The sequence below is a fragment of the Pristis pectinata genome, chromosome 1, assembly GCF_009764475.1.
Source record: "Pristis pectinata isolate sPriPec2 chromosome 1, sPriPec2.1.pri, whole genome shotgun sequence".
In the NCBI taxonomy this organism is placed as follows: Eukaryota; Metazoa; Chordata; class Chondrichthyes; order Rhinopristiformes; family Pristidae; genus Pristis; species Pristis pectinata.
The window spans coordinates 16,076,660-16,094,130 of NC_067405.1; the positions used below are offsets into that span (position 1 = coordinate 16,076,660).

At 43.7% G+C, this 17,471-nt stretch overlaps 1 protein-coding gene across 3 annotated transcripts in view; it reads right to left on the minus strand.

Moving 5' to 3' along the window:
• Positions 1 to 17,471, minus strand: part of si:dkey-3d4.3 (uncharacterized) — a 55,067-nt gene that overhangs the window by 8,168 nt on the left and 29,428 nt on the right. For all 3 annotated transcript variants that reach the window (XM_052010894.1, XM_052010911.1, XM_052010903.1), the window contains exons 3-6: positions 11,182 to 11,264; positions 8,737 to 8,815; positions 4,981 to 5,030; positions 2,524 to 2,644 (exon numbers count right to left, since the gene is read on the minus strand). In XM_052010894.1, coding sequence (XP_051866854.1) covers positions 2,524 to 2,644; positions 4,981 to 5,030; positions 8,737 to 8,815; positions 11,182 to 11,264 — 333 coding nt within the window. The remainder of the gene's footprint in view (positions 1 to 2,523; positions 2,645 to 4,980; positions 5,031 to 8,736; positions 8,816 to 11,181; positions 11,265 to 17,471) is intronic.

The window sequence follows — 17,471 nt, forward strand, 5'->3', positions numbered from 1 at the left end:
CACATCTGATGATTCCCCCTTAAGCACAAGATAGCATTTTCCTTGTACTGCCGCAAGTTCATAGGATAAGCAAAAAGCCAGAATGCCTTTTGGTCAGCTGAACTTGTCTCTCTGGAGAGAAATTCCATGCTCAATATACTCTAATGACATCGGAGTCCATTTGGCCCACTAAGTCTATGCTAGCTCACAGAGAAATCCCATTCCCCCAGTGGTTTTCTCTGTAACCTATTCTCCTTATATTCCTATAAACTGCCCCCAGACTCTACCACCTACCTATACACTGAGGGGCAACTTTTTCCACAGAGAGTGGTCAGTACATGGAATGAGCTGCCAGAGGAAGTGATTAACTATATTTAAAAGGTACTTCGACAGGTACATGGATAGGAAGGGTTTAGAGGGATATAGGCAAAACACAGGCAAATGGGACTAGCTTAGGTGGGAGTCTTGGTCAGCATGGACCAGTTGGGCTGAAGGGCCTGTTTCCGTGCTGTATGACTCTATGACTAGGCTGATTAACCAACCAATCAGCAAATCTTTGGGAACATGAGACGAAACCCCAAAGTCACAGGGAGAATGTACAAATGGCACCAGAGGTCAGGATTGCACTCGGATCACTGGTGCTGGTACCAGCTGCGCCACACTAAGTTACTTCCTCCAACTGATTCCACTGTATTTGCCTCAACGCGAGATGCAGCCACGATAACAAGAACTTCACAACTTTGGTGCTAAACACTCCTTCAATTAGTTCAAGGCTGTTCTGCCTCTTCCTGTCATGGTTTCATTTAATATCAGATTGACCATTTCTAAAATGCTAATGCTTTTTGTTCCAACATGCCAACTCAGAGGTCTTGGCCAAATTGTGACCTCCTGAGGTGTCAGCTGCACCCTAAATTGCTCTTGGACAACTCACACACACAGGTCATCAAACTCAAACCATTAATTAATAGAAAACAAGTGGTGAAAATGAACATGTGACATCCTAAAATAAGAACAATGAGCTAAAACCATCCCCACAGCTGCTGCAATTTGACCAGAGTTGTGCAAAGTGAGGTTTAGCACATGCATTTTACTGCACAAATCCTGCCAATTCCAAAGGCTAATGTACAATTAGTTCTTTAACAGCACCATCAAAAGCCCAAAAGGCACTAATGGGGGCTTTTTGGTTTTCTTCACCAGCTGTAAAACAAGGAGGCTTCACAACTTTCTGCATTTCTCTGAGGTAAAAACAAAAAAATGCTTTCAAAAGGAAATTGGGTAGAGAACTGAGAGCAAATTGCAGAAAGAGCAGAGGAATGGGACTGATGAGACAATAACAATTCTATTATAAAATTTTCTTCTCTTCTGATAGAGGTTCTGATGGATAAAACTCAATAAATCTTTTGCTTCTCTGTTGTTTAATTTGAAATGGAGAAAGTGCTTTCTCTAAGCAGAATGTTATTAAATTCATTCTCTCTTCTCCCCCCTCCCACCAGGCAGAAGATACAAAAGCCAGAAAGCTCATACCACCAGGCTCAAGACAGCTTCTATCCCACTGTTATATGACTACTGAATGGTCTCCTAGTTTAATAAGATGGACTCTCAACCTCACAGCCTACCTCATTATGGCCGTGCACCTTACTGTCTGCCTGCACTGCACTTTCTCTGTAACTGTAACACTTCATTCTGCACTCGGTTATTGATTTTCCCTTGTACTACCTCAATGTACTGCTGTGATGAAATAGTCTATATGGATGGCATGCAAATCAAAGTTTTTCACTGTACCTCGGTATATGTGACAATAATTTTACAAAGACCATCTTTCCATAAACCTTCCCTTTTGTTTTCTTCACCATTCATCCCTCCTAACGCTGCATCTTAAGACCTGTTCAGTCACTAACTGCTCCCACTTCTGATGCATGGTCATTGACTGAAGTGGCCTCCTTCCATGCAAGGAGGATGCTATGATCCCTATGAACATAGGGAGGAGTAACAGATGGCTATTTAGCCTTCCATCGTTTAATAATTGATCCAATCTCGGCCTCAATGTCCCTTTCCCCGCTCTCCCTCATACCCCTTGACTCCCTTGCAATTCAAACATCTGTTGATGCTGCCATGAGCAGTGAACTTTTAGATACTGGACACAAGGTCGGTACCCTAACTATAGTAAGACAAAATAAGATTTCTTTATTGGTCACATGTACATCGAAACACACAGTGAAATGCATCTTTTGCGTAGAGTGTTCTGGGGGCAGCCCGCAAGTGTCGTCACACTTCTGGCGCCAACACAGCATTCCCACAACTTCCTAACCCGTACGTCTTTGGAATGTGGGAGGAAACCGAAGCAGCCAGAGGAAACCCACGCAGACACGGGGAGAACGTACAAACTCCTTACAGACAGTGGCCGGAATGGAATCCGGGTCGCTGGCGCTGTAATAGCATTACGCTAACCGCTACACTACCGTGCCTGTCATACGTGCTGATCTTATGAAAAGCATCAAGTGTTCCCATTAATAATTTGAATGGTTTGCTGCAACTTTTACTCACCAAAGCCAAAACTCCAGAATTCTTGGGAGGGTCCTACTATATCAACATAACCTCCATATATGAACATCTGAGCCTCAAACACCACAGCACTGTGCCCCTTCCGATTCTTGGGTGCCTGTTTCTGAAGAAGCAAAAGGTAAATCATTATTAATTATTCTTTACTTTCAGTCGCCTTGTATCATGCACAATAATCTGGTGGAAAAAGCAGATAACTAGTAACCTTGGCCCATTGATAAAAGTTCTTGCACTAGGCAGACAAGCACAAGTCTGGACAGTTTGCATTTCTTGTGGCTCTTTTCCAACTCAACCGCTGATGACACAACTTCCCTATGTTATCTGACACTGCTCATGATTCTCAGGTGCTGACCTTGCCCCTTCAAGTTCTCTTTTAAATTAATTTCACGAGATGAAAAAGTATTTGGTATTGGTTTATTATAGTCACATGTATGGAGCTACAGTGAAAAGCTTAGTATTGCAAGCCATCAATACAGATCCTTTCAAAACACAAGTACTCTGTGGTAATACAAGGGAAAAACAATAACGGAATGTTACGGTTACAGTTACAGAGGAAGTGCAGGTAGACAATAAAAGGTGCAAGGGCCATGACAAGGTAGATTGGGAGGTCAATTTTCATCTTTAATGTAGAAGAGGCCTATTCAAGAGTCTTTATAGAAGCTGTCCTTGAGCCTGGTGGTACATTTTCAAGCTTTTGTATCTTCTGCCCGATGGAAGGGGGCAGAAGAAAATGTCCGGGGTGGGAGGGGTCCTTGATTACGTTGGCTGCTTTTGCAAGGCAGCGAGAAGGGTAGACAGAGTCCGTGGAGGGGAGGCTGGTTTGCATGATGGACTGAGCTGTGTCCACAACTCTACAATTTCTTGCGGTCTTGGGCTATGCAGTTGCCATACCAAGCCTGGATAGGATGCTCTCTGTGGTACCTCTATAAAAATTGTTAAGGGTCAACAGACAACGGACATACCAAATTTCAATAGCCTTCTGAATTTCCTTAGCCTTCTGGTGGTCAGCAACATACAAGTGGAAGATGACCCAATGCAAGCGAGATGATGACAAAGGGGTAGTATCTGGACAAGTTTCCCTAGACATACCCAGGAGGTACCCAGGGCGAACATGTGAGATTGAGAGTCAGGAAAGGAATAGGTATGTGTTTGGGAAATGAGATGCTCAAGGACTTTGAAGACAAAAGGGGCAGTGTTTAGTTTAGAAGGAAGGAACGTTGTTGCAGCTGCAGCCATCCAGGCAAGGTGAGAGCACAACCCAACACTTTCCACAAAGGGGATGGAGAGAGCACAGCAAGAACATTATATACCTATTTGTTTTGTTTTAGACTTTTTTTAGAATTCCTTGCTGACGAGATCTAAACTTGACCAACATTACACAATACTTTGAAGAAATACAGTGAAGGTGCATAAATAGATTTTCAGAAAGCACTTTATAAAAGGCAGCAAATAAATAACAGCACAGGGAATTGAGGAAAATGCACCATGCAGAGAGATGGTTGGAGGGAGCAAGTATGGGGAGGATGTTTCTCTGACCAAAGGACTATGGGGGGGGTGGAAACGTTCTGCAGGGCTCTGTGTTCATAGACTCACACAGCATGGAAACAGGCTCTTTGGCCCAACTGGTCCATGTCGGCCAAGACACCAATCTAAGCTAGTCCCACTTGCCTACATTTGGCCCATATCCCTCTAAACCTTTCTTATCCATGTACCTGTCCAACTGTCTTCTAAATGTTGTTAAAAAGTACCTGCCTCAACTACTTCCTCTGGCAGCTCATTCCATATACAGACCACCTGCTGGGTGAAAAAAAGTTGCCCCATGAGTTCCTAGCCTCTCTCTCTTTTCTCTCCTTTCCTTTGACCCATCACCCGGTGGATCTGCTCTCCCCTCCTCCCCCGCACCTGCCTATCACTTTCTCTTACCTGCATCTACTTATCACCACCTTGTGCCCACCCCGCCTTCCCTCTTTTGTCCACCTATCACTGCTCTGCTTTTTCCTCCAATATATTGGGCTTCCTCTTGTCCTGAAGAAGGGTCCTGACCCGAAACGTTGACCACCTGCTTTTCTCCCTGGATGCTGCCTGGCCTGCTGAGTTCCTCCAGCGTCATCGTGTTTTTCCATCTAGATTCCAGCATCTGCAGTCCTTTGTTTCTCTGCCCTCTCACTCTAAACCTATGCAATGGAAGATACTTGGAAAACAGTTTGCAAACAAGCACCCACACATGCAATACAATAATGATCCATTATCTGTATTTTAGTAGTGTGGGCTGAGAGTTAAATATTGATTGAACAGAACACTGGGGATAATGACACAGCTCTTTTTTGATGTAGTGCCAAAGGATGCTGCAAGGACACTTTGGGCTTTCATTTAATGTCTTATCTGAAAGATACACGTAAACATCTGCCCCCTCACACAGGCACAATGAGGAGAATTTCTTACCGCAGGCTCGCAAGAAAATGTTTCATGCCACCAAGTCCATCTTGCCGCACCTATTAAATATAAAACATTATTCTTGTGCTCATTCCACATGCAACTACTTGAATGAGCCACCAGAGGGCTTTTAACCGAGTTTATTCGTCACTAAATCAAGTCATTCACTGTGAATTTGGTTGGTACCGAAAGAAAATGCCATTAAGACTGCAAATATGATCCAAAAGAGCTCCCAATTACATAACTGCAACACTTCCTTATTACAGTTGATCTAAAATCTACTTTGTTTTAATTTTAGAATTTAATTTTAATTTTTTGTTTACAAAGCAAATAAAATAAATGAATTGGTGGTTTATACTGGAAACTATTGCTTTAAATCAACAGAATTTCACAGGTTTGCAAGAATAAGCCCATTTCTCATCTGCACAATTATTTCACTGACTTCAACAGCTCAAATAGGTTACTCTCAGAATAACAGTAAAATGATACTGTGGCTAGTAATATTACTGACCCATGACTGAATCTACAATGCCTTATTCCAGTTTCAATTACTGCAAAACAGCACGTCATTACAAATGTAGAAGAATTCTCCTTTTGTTCATCAGTAGTTGGACCGTGCCCCATAGAAAGATGATATTTCTTTCCCGAGATCAAGTTGTGCAATAGGTTGTGTGTGCACATTTCAAACAGAAATTTCAGAATTCACAGTACAACAGATACTGTGTATTCTGTGCATTGTTTTTGTGCAAGAAACCTGCTTTAATGAGATGTCCCCCATGTGCTTTCTACCAGCATAGGAGAAGGGAAAAAACAAAAATCAGGAAGTTAGGGGAAGCATGGTGAAATGGACATAATTTTTGAGGAAGCTTTTGAACATGGGAAGAGAGTTAACCAGGGAGAGGATTTATGTATGTATGAGGTTTATTGGCTTAATTCAGTTTCCTGCCATCCAGCGCCACTGAAACATTAACCAGTATAATTATTTATTTAATGTCTTGAATTAGTGTAGCAGTTAATTTGCTGAACAAACATCAGAAGCCTGAGTCATTAATCCCAAAACAGGAAGTCAAATCCCAAGCAGAGCAGCCGGGGAATTTGAATTCAAGTAATTAAATAAATCAGAAATAAGAAGTTAACAGCAGTAATGATGACTCTGAAACGAGTAGATACCCATTTATGGAGGGAAATGGACAGTTGACATTTCATTCTTCGTCTGAACTGAAAGATAGATGGGAGAGGGAGAGAAGGGGTGAAGTAACAACTGGCAGGTGACAGGTGGATCTAGGTGAGGAGAGGGTGGGGGTGTTAGGCCGATGGAGGGGAGAGTGGGGGTTGTACCGGAAGCTGGGAGGTGATAGGTGGAAGTGACAAAAGGGCTGAAGGTGATGGAATCTGATAGGAGAGGAAGGTGGGGCACGGAATAAAGGGAGGGAGGTGGGGAGTGCAGAGGGGGTGGGGGGGCAAGGGGGACCAGTGGGAGGAGTGTGCAAGTGATGGGCAGATGGAGAGGGTAGAGGAGGGGAAAGAGATTGGGTGATGGGGGGGGGGGGGGGGTTGAGCAGGTAGATCAGGAAGGGAGAGAAAAGTGATAGACAGGGAGGAGTTACCAGAAGTTGGAGAATTCAGAGTTCATGCCACTAGCTGTAGGCTACTCAGACGGAATACAAGATGCTCTTCCTCTAGTTTGTGTTTAGCCTTGACTTGGTAGTAGAAGAGGCTGAGGACAGACATGCTGGTGTGGGAATGGGAAGGCGAATTAAAATGGCTGACCATCGGGAGATCCAGACGGCCACAGCGGGCCTTTGCTCCGAGGATACTTATGTCTGCATGAGACAATATCTCTCCATTTTTTTTAAAGTGTTGTGCAGATATCTTGATAAATCTTATGAGATCTTGGCATTTCCAGTGACAGTGCTCTATTGCCCTCGGATTCTCACTCCTGCAGGAAGTAACTCAAGCCAAGTCCTGCCAGCTTAGAACATAGAACACTACAGCACAGTACAGGCCCTTCGGTCCACAATGTTGTACCGACATTTTATCCTGCTCTAAGATCTATCTAACCCTTCCCTCCCACATAGCCCTTTATTTTTCCTATCATTCACGTGTCTATCTGAGAGTCTCTTAAATGTCCCTAATATATCTGCCCCCACAACCTCTGCAGGCAGTGCGTTCCACGCACCCACCACTCTCTGAGTAAAAAACTTACCCCTGACATCCTCCTTATGCCTTCCTCCTATAGCTTCTTCTAACAATATCCATGACAAGTCTCCAAACAAACCGACTCTGACACAATTCTTCCTTCCTCCCACATATTCACACTAAGTCCCTTTAGGTAGATTTTGGAGCTCCCTCCCTCTTCCTGGCAGCTTCTCCCTCCTAAATGGCAGCCTTAATGTGTCTTTAACAGCTGATGACCTTCTCAGATAGATATGCAGCATTATTAAGTATGCAGCAAATTGACGGCAGCTGTACTGAAGTGAATGTGGTCACATCAGGAATCACGCAGCTTGGTTTTACTATGGGCTTCAGATGCACACCACCTTAGAGGTGTTTCTATGCCCTTTTAAGCTGTCACTTCTTGGGAAAATTGTGATAGAATAGACTTTATGACTTACAGATAGAGAGGTCTCCTAAGGCTGCAGTTGAAAGATATTGATGAAGTCAATTAGGAAACTTTTATCATTGAAGCTTTTGTCAAGAAACAATATGGCGCCGGAGCGTGGTGACTCGTTGCAAGCTGTTCTTTACAGATCTACTTGTACTACCTCAATGCACGCTGTACTAACTCAATGTAACTGCACTGTGTAATGAATTGACCTGTACGATTAGTATGCAAGACAAGTTTTTCACTGTACCTCGGTACAAGTGACAATAATAAACCAATTCCAATACGGGAGGAGTATCTGTTGGGTCAGCAGCACCCGACACAACAGCAACCTTTATCACCAAGGTCACGTGACTGTCCACAAATTCCCCAAGTCACGCACAATCCTGACCAGGAAATACACTGCTGTTCCTTCTTCATTACTGGAGCTAAGCTCTGGAATTCCCTATAGCAATCTGAGAGTGGCCTCACCAAAAGGACTACTCTGCCTCCAGAAAATGGCTTCACCACACTCTCTAGGACAATAGGACATGGGAATAAATGTTGGTCTTGCCCACATCACATGGATGAAATTTTTTTTAAAATATTGTAACATTCATTGCTCCTTCATACTGCCAATCTTCATGTCAGCTGTCAAAGTATTCACCATAATAATTTAATATAAAATCCTTAACCAAGTCAAGAAGCTGTACGCCAGTATGGTTGCATTTTGGCAAAAAAAAGTCACTTTCTCAGGAGAACGTTGAGATGTTCATAAAAGACAGAGCAGCCAATTGCACTCAAATCTACATTTGTAGATCAGCTATCCACAGGCAGTGGATTTTCTGCTGAAAAAATAGGTCCACAGTTTGCAGGCTCCTCGATTTTTTTTTGTTGACTGATTGTCATCTGTTGAAAATGGACATTGGTACTAATTAACTTGTTAATTTTAATAATACAATTAGCAGTTGTTCTCTAAATTCACCTCAACACCTCTTTCCCCACTCACCAGAATGTTATGCGCTGCCCCTCCCTCCCTGCTCCTCTTAGGTAGGTACCTTTCTGCTTCAAATAGTTTACATCTCCAAGTGGCATTTTACTTCACAAATTCTATACGCAAGGAGTACAATTATGTGAAACAACTCAATCCCATTACAGCTCTTGAAATATATTTCACTTACCAATATCATAGATCCAGAGAGGAGTTTTCCCCTGGGTATAAGCCGAGTCCATCATTCCGCCATACACATAGATTATTCCCTTCCAAAAAAAAATGCAAAAAAAATCTCAAAAACTATTTTTGGAAATAAAATTTTTGTAAGAACCTTAAAACTTACCATCTTAACATTTTGAAAATTCAGTCACTTCTGAAGATCGCCACCTCCCAATTGTACAGGTCAGATTCATCAACCATCAATTCAGTCACTTCTCACCATGGTCATGTAATCTCATTCGTATGAGCCAATCCATTGAATTATAGAGTTTATTCACAATTATAGAGCTTGGGCGAACTTCTTGGATGAATTTTTCCACAAGTCCTTCTACCTTGTTCTTTTCTTATAGCCCTGCAAATTTATCCTCTTCAAATATTTACCTTTTTGAAAGTTATTTCCTCAAGGGATGGCAGAAAGAAATGTAACTACTTGCTCAGGATCAAATGTTTTTCCTCATTTCAGTCCTGTCTTCTGGTTCCTGACACTTCTGCTCCCTGACACTTCTGCTCATCCACCATATCAAATCCTCTCATCAACTCTGAACATCTTCATTAGATCTCTTAATTTTCTCTGCACCGAGGAGGACAATTCTAAGATCTCCATTCTCAATGTGTAACTGGGGTCCTGGGAACTATTCCAGGGAATCCTTACTACAGTCTTGATATCCAGGCAAGGTAGTGCAGCGTGTAGGTAGCATACTGGTTAGCATAACACTATTACAACGCCAGCAACCTGGGTTCAATTCCTGCCGCTGTCTGTAAGGAGTTTGTACATTCTCCCCGTGTCTGCGTGGCTTTCGTCTGGGTGCTCCGGTTTCCTCCCACGTTCCAAAAACGTACAGGTTAGGAAATTGTGGGCATGCTATGTTGGCGCCAGAAGTGTGGTGACACTTGTGGGCTGCCCACAGAACACTCTACGCAAAGATGCAACTCACTGTGTGTTTCGATGTACATGTGACTAATAAAGATATCTTGTATCATATCTTATCTCCTCCCTGAACAGAATCAGACACATTGCCCTAGCTGAGCCAGTGACTTACAAGGGGAACTTCCTTCCATTCAGGGTATCAAGAAGAATTTAGACTCTGGGTACGAATAATTACTTCTCATCAACAACTTGCCCAGTTTAAATGTGTAAGGATACAGGATAATGATGGTGTTGATGGCAAAGTTATTGAATATCAAACTCTTTCTTGTTAGAGATAGTCATTGCCTGGCACTTTTGTGGCATGAATGTTACTTGCCACTTGTCAGTTCATGCTTGAATGTTTTCTAGTTACATCCATACATGACCGGAGGACTTCATTTGCTGAGCTTGAAGACCATCAGCGAGCATCCTGCTTCTAACCTTATGGTGAAAGGAAAGTTATTAATGAAGTAGTTGGAGAGTTGTGCTTTGGACACTGTCCTGACAAACTCCTGCATCCATGTCCAGAAGCTGGGATAATTGACCTCCTACAACCATCTTCCTCTTATGCAAGGAGTGTTTTCCCTTTGAACTCACAGATTTAACTTTTGCCAGAACTCCTTGATGCTACACTTTATGTAAAGGGCTGCCATTTCTCTCCTTACATTTGGAATTCAACTCTTTGGTCCACAGTCGTGATGAGATCTGTAGTGGAACTGTCCTGGCAAAATCCAAACTGGGCATCAGTAAGCGTTTACTGGAGATAAAGTGCCACAAGATGGAATTGTTGACTTTATGTCATTTTGCTAATAGCTGTGAGGAATACATTGGGTTAGGTGGATTGCATTTGGCCTGCTTTTTTAAAAACAGGATATAACCTGTGCAGTTTTCTAGATTGACTGGTAATTACCAGTGTTGTAACCATACCAGAGTGATTTGACTAGTGGTGTGGCTAGACCTTGGGCACAGGTCGTCAGTACTATCCTTGGGACTTCTGGTACCAGGTCTTTCCTGCCTCCAGTGCTCTTGTCTCTTCCCTGAGATTACATGGACTGAATCAAATTGGCTTAAGGATGACTTCTGTGATGGTGGCAGTCCCAGGAGGAAGCCGAAATGAATTATTCCCACCGCACCCCTGGCTGAATATGGACCACCCATCAGCTTATTCTGATATGTGTTAACTTACAAGAGGAAGTCAGAGCAACCTGCTTGTCCTAGATCACTGCTTGCCTCACCCCCTGAAGGTGTATTACATGCCTTCAATTCTCATCTCCTCAAACCATCGCAGACGGGTTTGCTGTCTCGTTACTTGTATGGTAACAGCTTCTATGCCATATGTTGTCTCTCCCAGATACAATGGCTGGAGCAAAAATAATTTTAAAACATCTACACGTATTAAGTATAACTACTTAAAACTTTGATGTCGCACTCCAAAAGTATCTAATCCTATCTAAAATTTGCTCCACTTTCAACAAGGGTTTTGGATCACATGCACTTTGCTCTTACATTATGAGCTACCAGCGAGGGCTCCTCTAATTCCTCTGGTGGTGTTCCCTCTGCATAGTCCAATTCTTCCCATTCATTCTGAGCTGCAAAATACAAAGACATCCATTGATATTGCAATGTATATCCATTAGGGATTTTGTTTTTGATTTCACTACAGCTATGAAGTTGGTGCATTATAGGTGTCACGTCTATGATAGGATTGACAGAGGTCACAAATGGACCAATGGAAGAAAGAAGGAATGAAGTGAGGTAATGAATAAATGTCCAATAAATTAATGTAACCTAGAGCCTTATAAAATAATGTCATATTGTTAACTGTACAAGGATTGTAACTGACAAATGAAATGTATCAGAACATTGTAATTTGATAAAATTGGGAATAATTTGCTAGTGTCCACCATAACTTCCAAAAAGCCAAACACAAAAAAAAAATTAGGTTTTGATCAAAGAAAAAGAATTAGCCATTGGAAAATTAAAGTAGAATTGGTGGTATACTAGAATGTTGGGCAGCTGTATGTTATTGCTCACATATCAGTGAGGGTGAATTACTAAACCCGCAGAATGGGGAAAGCATGGAAGGCCATTCAGTCCATCAAATCTGTACTAGTTCTACTCACCCACCTTCTCCCCATAGCCTGCAAATTTTTTTCCTTTCAAATATTTATCTAGCTCCCTTTTGAACTTCACAATTGAATCTGCCTGCACTACTACCCCCGCCAATAGTCCTGATCCTAACCATGCACTGTGTAAATTAAAGGGTTTCCTCCTGCCACATCTATGTTCCATGCTCCCTAGTTCTCAACCTCTGCACCAGTTTCTCTCTAGCTCCTGTTTATACCCTTCATGATTTTAAATACCTTGGATCTCCTTGCAACCTCCATGGAGAACAAGCCCAGGCTCTGTACATACATAAAGTCCCTCATCCTTGGAATCATTTTGGTAAATCTTTCTTGTACAGGTCCAACTCAGCTTATGACACCTGACTTATGTACAGCCCGTACATACGATCGAGCATTTGGGAGACTGGTGGGATGGATTTGCCGGCTGCTGCAGGCATCTTCTGCCGTGGGGAACTCGGTTCGCTGCCGCGTTTCCGATTTGCGAACTGTTCGGGTTACAGACAGTTCACAGGAATGAGACATTGCCCTAACCTGGGGAGGGCCTGTACCCTCTCCAGAGTCTTCCTACCCTTCTGAAAATGTGACATCCATAATTAGACACAATACTCTGGCTGCGGTCAAACCAGTGTAACAAAGATTCATCACGACTTTGCTCTTGTACTCTGTGCCTTCCTTTATACAACCCAGGATTCCATGTGCTGTTTTTCCTCACTTTCACAACCTGCTCCACCACTTTCAACAAACTATGTCCATATAACCCCAGATCTGTCTTGTACCCATTTTAGAATTGTGCCTTTTAGTTTATACTGCCTTTTCTCATTCTTCCCACCAAAATATAACATTTCACATTTTTCTGCATTTACTTTCATATCCTTTTAGCCCATTCCACCAACCCATCTACATCTGCTTAAAGTCCATTATTATCCTCCCCAGAGTTCAATACACATCCAAGTTTTGTGCCATCTGCAGATTTGGAAATGGTTCCCTGTACACCAAAGTCCAAATCATTAATACATGTTAAGAAAAGCAGCGGTCCTTGTACTGATCCTGGGGGACTCCACTGTACGCTTTCTTCCATTCACAAGACAAGGTACAATTACATCGTCAGACCAGCAAACCAGGGATCTGTTTTACTATTCCAGAGAACACAAAGTAAATTCTCAGCTCAGCAGTGTGAGAATTTGAAGTGAAAATCTGGTATCAGTAAAGGTTACTGTGGAGCCACTGAGGTTAACTGCTGCAGTTTGGGGAAGGAAACCCATTTCAATGTGGTTTAACTGTTAACTGCTGTAGCCTCATAGAGCCATCCTGCAAGATGCAATCGATTCGAATGCTACGTGGATTATAATAACTGGAGATAATGATCCAGCACCACCTCTCTTGGGGAAACTGAAGAATTATAAACAATCTCTTGTAAGCTGCTGCATTAAGGAATAAATGGTGATGTTTTGGCACATTCCTCAAACTGTCTCCCGACTTCTGCCTTTCACAACCTCTAGAACTCTACCAGGAACACTTAACTTTGGAAATAAGCGTCTATTTCCAACCACCTCCTAATCTTGTTGACTTCAAAAACCCTTTCCATCAGCTACAACCCCCCCTCTGGCACTCTCCTCTCCAGATTTGGAACGATTCAGCCCTTGGATCCATCGCCCTTTGTATTCACCCTGTCCACACTCCTGCACACGGAGCCCCAGAGCCTCCAGCCAATTCAGCCCAGTGCTCTGAAATGTTCCGCCTAAAGTCTTTAAATGTGCAATATCTGTCAAAAGCTTCCACAAAGTCCTGCCACTTCACCCTGCCTTTTGGTCACTAGCCCCAAGCCAAACATACCCACCACCACTGTGTAGATGGTCCCCAGAATTCATCAGATAGCACTGCTGCCATTTACTGTGATGCTGGAGGAACTCAGCAGGCCAGGCAGCATCCGTGGAGAAAAGCAGGCGGTCAACATTTTGGGTCAAGACCCTTGTTCAGAACTGAAGATAGGAAAAGGGGAAGCCCAATATATAGGAGGGAAAAGCAGAGCAGTGATAGGTGGACAAAAGAGGGGAGGCAGGGTGGGCACAGGGCGGTGATAGGTAGATGCAGGCAAGAGATAGTGACAGGCAGGTGCGGGGAAGGAGGGGAGAGCAGATCCACTGGGGGATGGGTCAAAGTTAAGGAGAGAAAGGAAAAAAAAAGGGTAGAAAAAAAAGATAGGCTAGGAAAGGGAAGAAGCATGGTTGGGGTGGGGGGGGGGGGAGATGGACAAAGGAAAGGGGTGTGGGGATTACGTAAAGTGGGAGAATTCAGTGTTCCTGCCATTAGGCTGCAAGGTTCCAAGACGGAAAATGAGGTGCTGTTCCTCCAGTTTGCGCTTGGAATTCTCCTGGCAGTGGGGGAGGCCGAGGACTGTCATATCAGTGATAGTGTGGGAAGGGGAGTTGAAGTGACTGGCAATGGGGAGATGAAGATCGCTCTCATGGGTGGAGTGCAGGTGTTCCTCAAAACGGTCACCTAGTCGGCGTTTGGTCTCACCAATGTAGAGGAGGCCACACCTGGAGCACCGAATGCAGTAGATGATATTAAGGGAGGTGCAGGTGAATCTGTGTCTCACTTGAAAGGACTGTTTGGGTCCCTGGATGGAGGTGGTGTAGTGGCAGGTGTTGCACCTAGGGCAGGGGCAGTGGAAAGTTCCCGGGGTGGGAGAGGAGTGAACAACTCCCTAATATCCCTTAATACCATCTACTGCATTCGGTGCTCCAAGTGTGGCCTCCTCTACGTTGGTGAGACCAAACGCAAACTTGGTGACCATTTTGCAGAACATCTGCACTCTGTCTGTAACCGTGATCTACATCGCCCTGTTGCCAGTCACTTCAACTACCCCTCCATCAGTGATATGTCAGTCCTCGGCCAAGAGAATTCCAAGTGCAAACTGGAGGAATGGCACCTCATTTTCTGTCTTGGAACCTTGCAGCCTAATGGCATGAATATTGAATTCTCCCACTTTAAGTAATCCTCACCTCCCCCCCCTCCCCACAAACCCCCCTGCCCCCCACAATGCTCCTTCTTCCCTTTCCAAGCCTTTCTGTCCTTCCGTTTGACCCATCCCCTGGTGGATCTGCTCTCCCCTCCTCCCCCACACCTGCCTATCACCACCATGTGCCCACCCTGCCTCCCCTCTTTTGTCCACCTATCACTGCTCTGCTTTTCCCTCCTATATATTGGGCTTCCCCTTTTCCTATCTTCAGTCCTGAAAAAGGGTCCTGACCCGAAACATTGACCATCTGCTTTTCTCAATAGATGCTGCTGACCTGCTGAGTTCCTCCAGCATCATCGTGTTTTTCATCTAGATTCCAGTATCTGTAGTCCTTTGTTTCTCTGTTACCATTTACACTAACCCTACGTTAATCCTCTTTTATTCTTTTTGTGTTCTTATCAGCTTCCCCCAGATTGTACAACTCACCTGCACACTAGGGGCAAGTTACAGTGGCCATTTAACCTACCAATCTACACAACTTTGGGATGTGGAAGGAAACCCACGTGGTCACAGGGAGAACATGCAAACTTTACAGAGACAGCACCAGGAATCAGGATTGAACCTTGGGTCATTGTAGCTGAGGCAAGGGTTTTACTAGCTGCACCACCAACTGCTCAGTATACGTTTCTCCTAGTCCCAGAAACACATTCGAACTGGATTCCAATGACCTATTACCCCTTCTCACTGCAAAGTAAAATGAAACCCTTTCATGGGGAAGTTGAATTCTGTGGGAGATAAACAAAAAGATCTGACATGCACACTCTAAATACACAGAGACCATACAAATGAACCCAAGATCAATGAGAAGATGCACTAAAAAAGTAACATCTTTTATGTTAACCCCTCATATGCACTCAGAGCCCTGTCGGATAGGCCCCACAATTATAATTAAAATCTGGAAAATGAACACTATTTTGATAAAGAGGGGCTGGTATACATTTACAATGACTGGCACAGCAGCTGCAACACTGCAGGGTGGCACAGTGATGCAGTTTTAGACACAGTAGTGCTGCTGCCTCAGAGCTCCAGTGGCCCAGGTTCAATCCTGACCTCTGGTGCTGTCTGTGTGGAGTTTACACGTTCTCCCTGCGACCACATGGGTTTCCCCGGCTGCTCCGGTTTCCTCCCACATCCCAAAGATGTGCCGGTTTTGCAAGTTAACTGGCCCCTTCTAATTGCCCCTAGTGTGTGGGTGAGTGGTAGAAGCTGGGGGAGTTGATGGGAATGTGGGGGGAATTAATAAAAAGGAATCCATGTAAATTGCAGCTTGACGGTCAGTACATACATGGAGGTCTGAGGGCCTGTTTCTGTGCAGTGGGACTCTACGAATCCGTGAAAACATGGAAAATGCATAATTATTTTGTTTTGAACGACTCAAGACTCCTGAACTTTAGAAACCTGCCTACAGACAGAGGTTCACAGGGGAAGATGTGACTGCCTTCAATGATCATCCATTTGCACTGTACCACATGAATACAACACAAGAAAATAGTAGGACACCTGGCCCTTCAAACCTGCCCTACCGTTTAATATGATCCAAGGTGGCCTCAATAGAACTCTATAGTTTTTATTGAGTGCAGCTCTATAAAACTCTGGTTAGACCACACTTAGAGTACTGTGTCCAGTTCTGGTTGCCTCATTGTAGGAAGGATGTGGAAGCGTTGGAAAGGGTGCAGAGGAGATTTACCAGGATGCTGCCTGGTTTAGAGAGTATGCATTATGAGGAGAGACTAAGGGAGCTAGGGCTTTATTCCTTGGAGAGGAGGAGGATAAGAGGAGACATGACAGAGGTATACAAGATATTAAGAGGAATAGATAGAGTGGACAGTCAGCGCCTCTTTTCCAGGGCACCAATGCTCAATACAAGAGGGCATGGCTTTAAGGTAATGGGTGGGAAGTTCAAGGGAGACAGAGGAAGGTTTTTTACCCAGAGTGTGGTTGGGGCATGGAATGCACTGCTTGGGGCGGCGGTGGAGGCAGGCACATTGGTCAAATTCAAGAGGTTATGGAGGAATTTGGCATATGGAGGAATTTAAAGTAGACGGCTATGTAGGAGGAAAGGGTTAGATAGTCTTAGGCGAGGTTTAAAGGTCGGCACAACATTGTGGGCCGAAGGGCCTGTATTGTGCTGTACTGTTCTATGTTCTAACTCTTCAATTGTGCCAGTTCTTCATAGCCCTCAGTTCCCCATTCAAATTTTTATTTATTTCCACCTTGAATATTTCTAACAATCCAGCTCCACAATCCTCTGGGCTGGAGAATTCCAGGGACTCTCCACCCCCACCCTCTTTGAAAAGAAATTTCTATGCACCTTCAATTTCTATGTCCACCCTCTTACCTTGTAACTATGTCCTCTGTCACGAACCAGCAACAAAAGAAACACACTGAGCATGATTCAGTGTTAAAAACTATTTTATTAATCACTACTTATGATAATACGTAAAATAAAAGTAAAAATGTTAGTATGTTAGACTTCAAAAATGTTAAACCTCAAAAATGTTAAACCTCAAACGTTAACCCCAAAAACTAAAGTGTGTGTGTGTGTGTGTGTGTGTCTGTGTGTGTGTGTGTGTGTGTGGCAAAGTCCCAAACTCCAAGTTCAGGAATGGTTCTTAAAGTTCAGTTCCGCAAGCCATAAGGTGAAACAT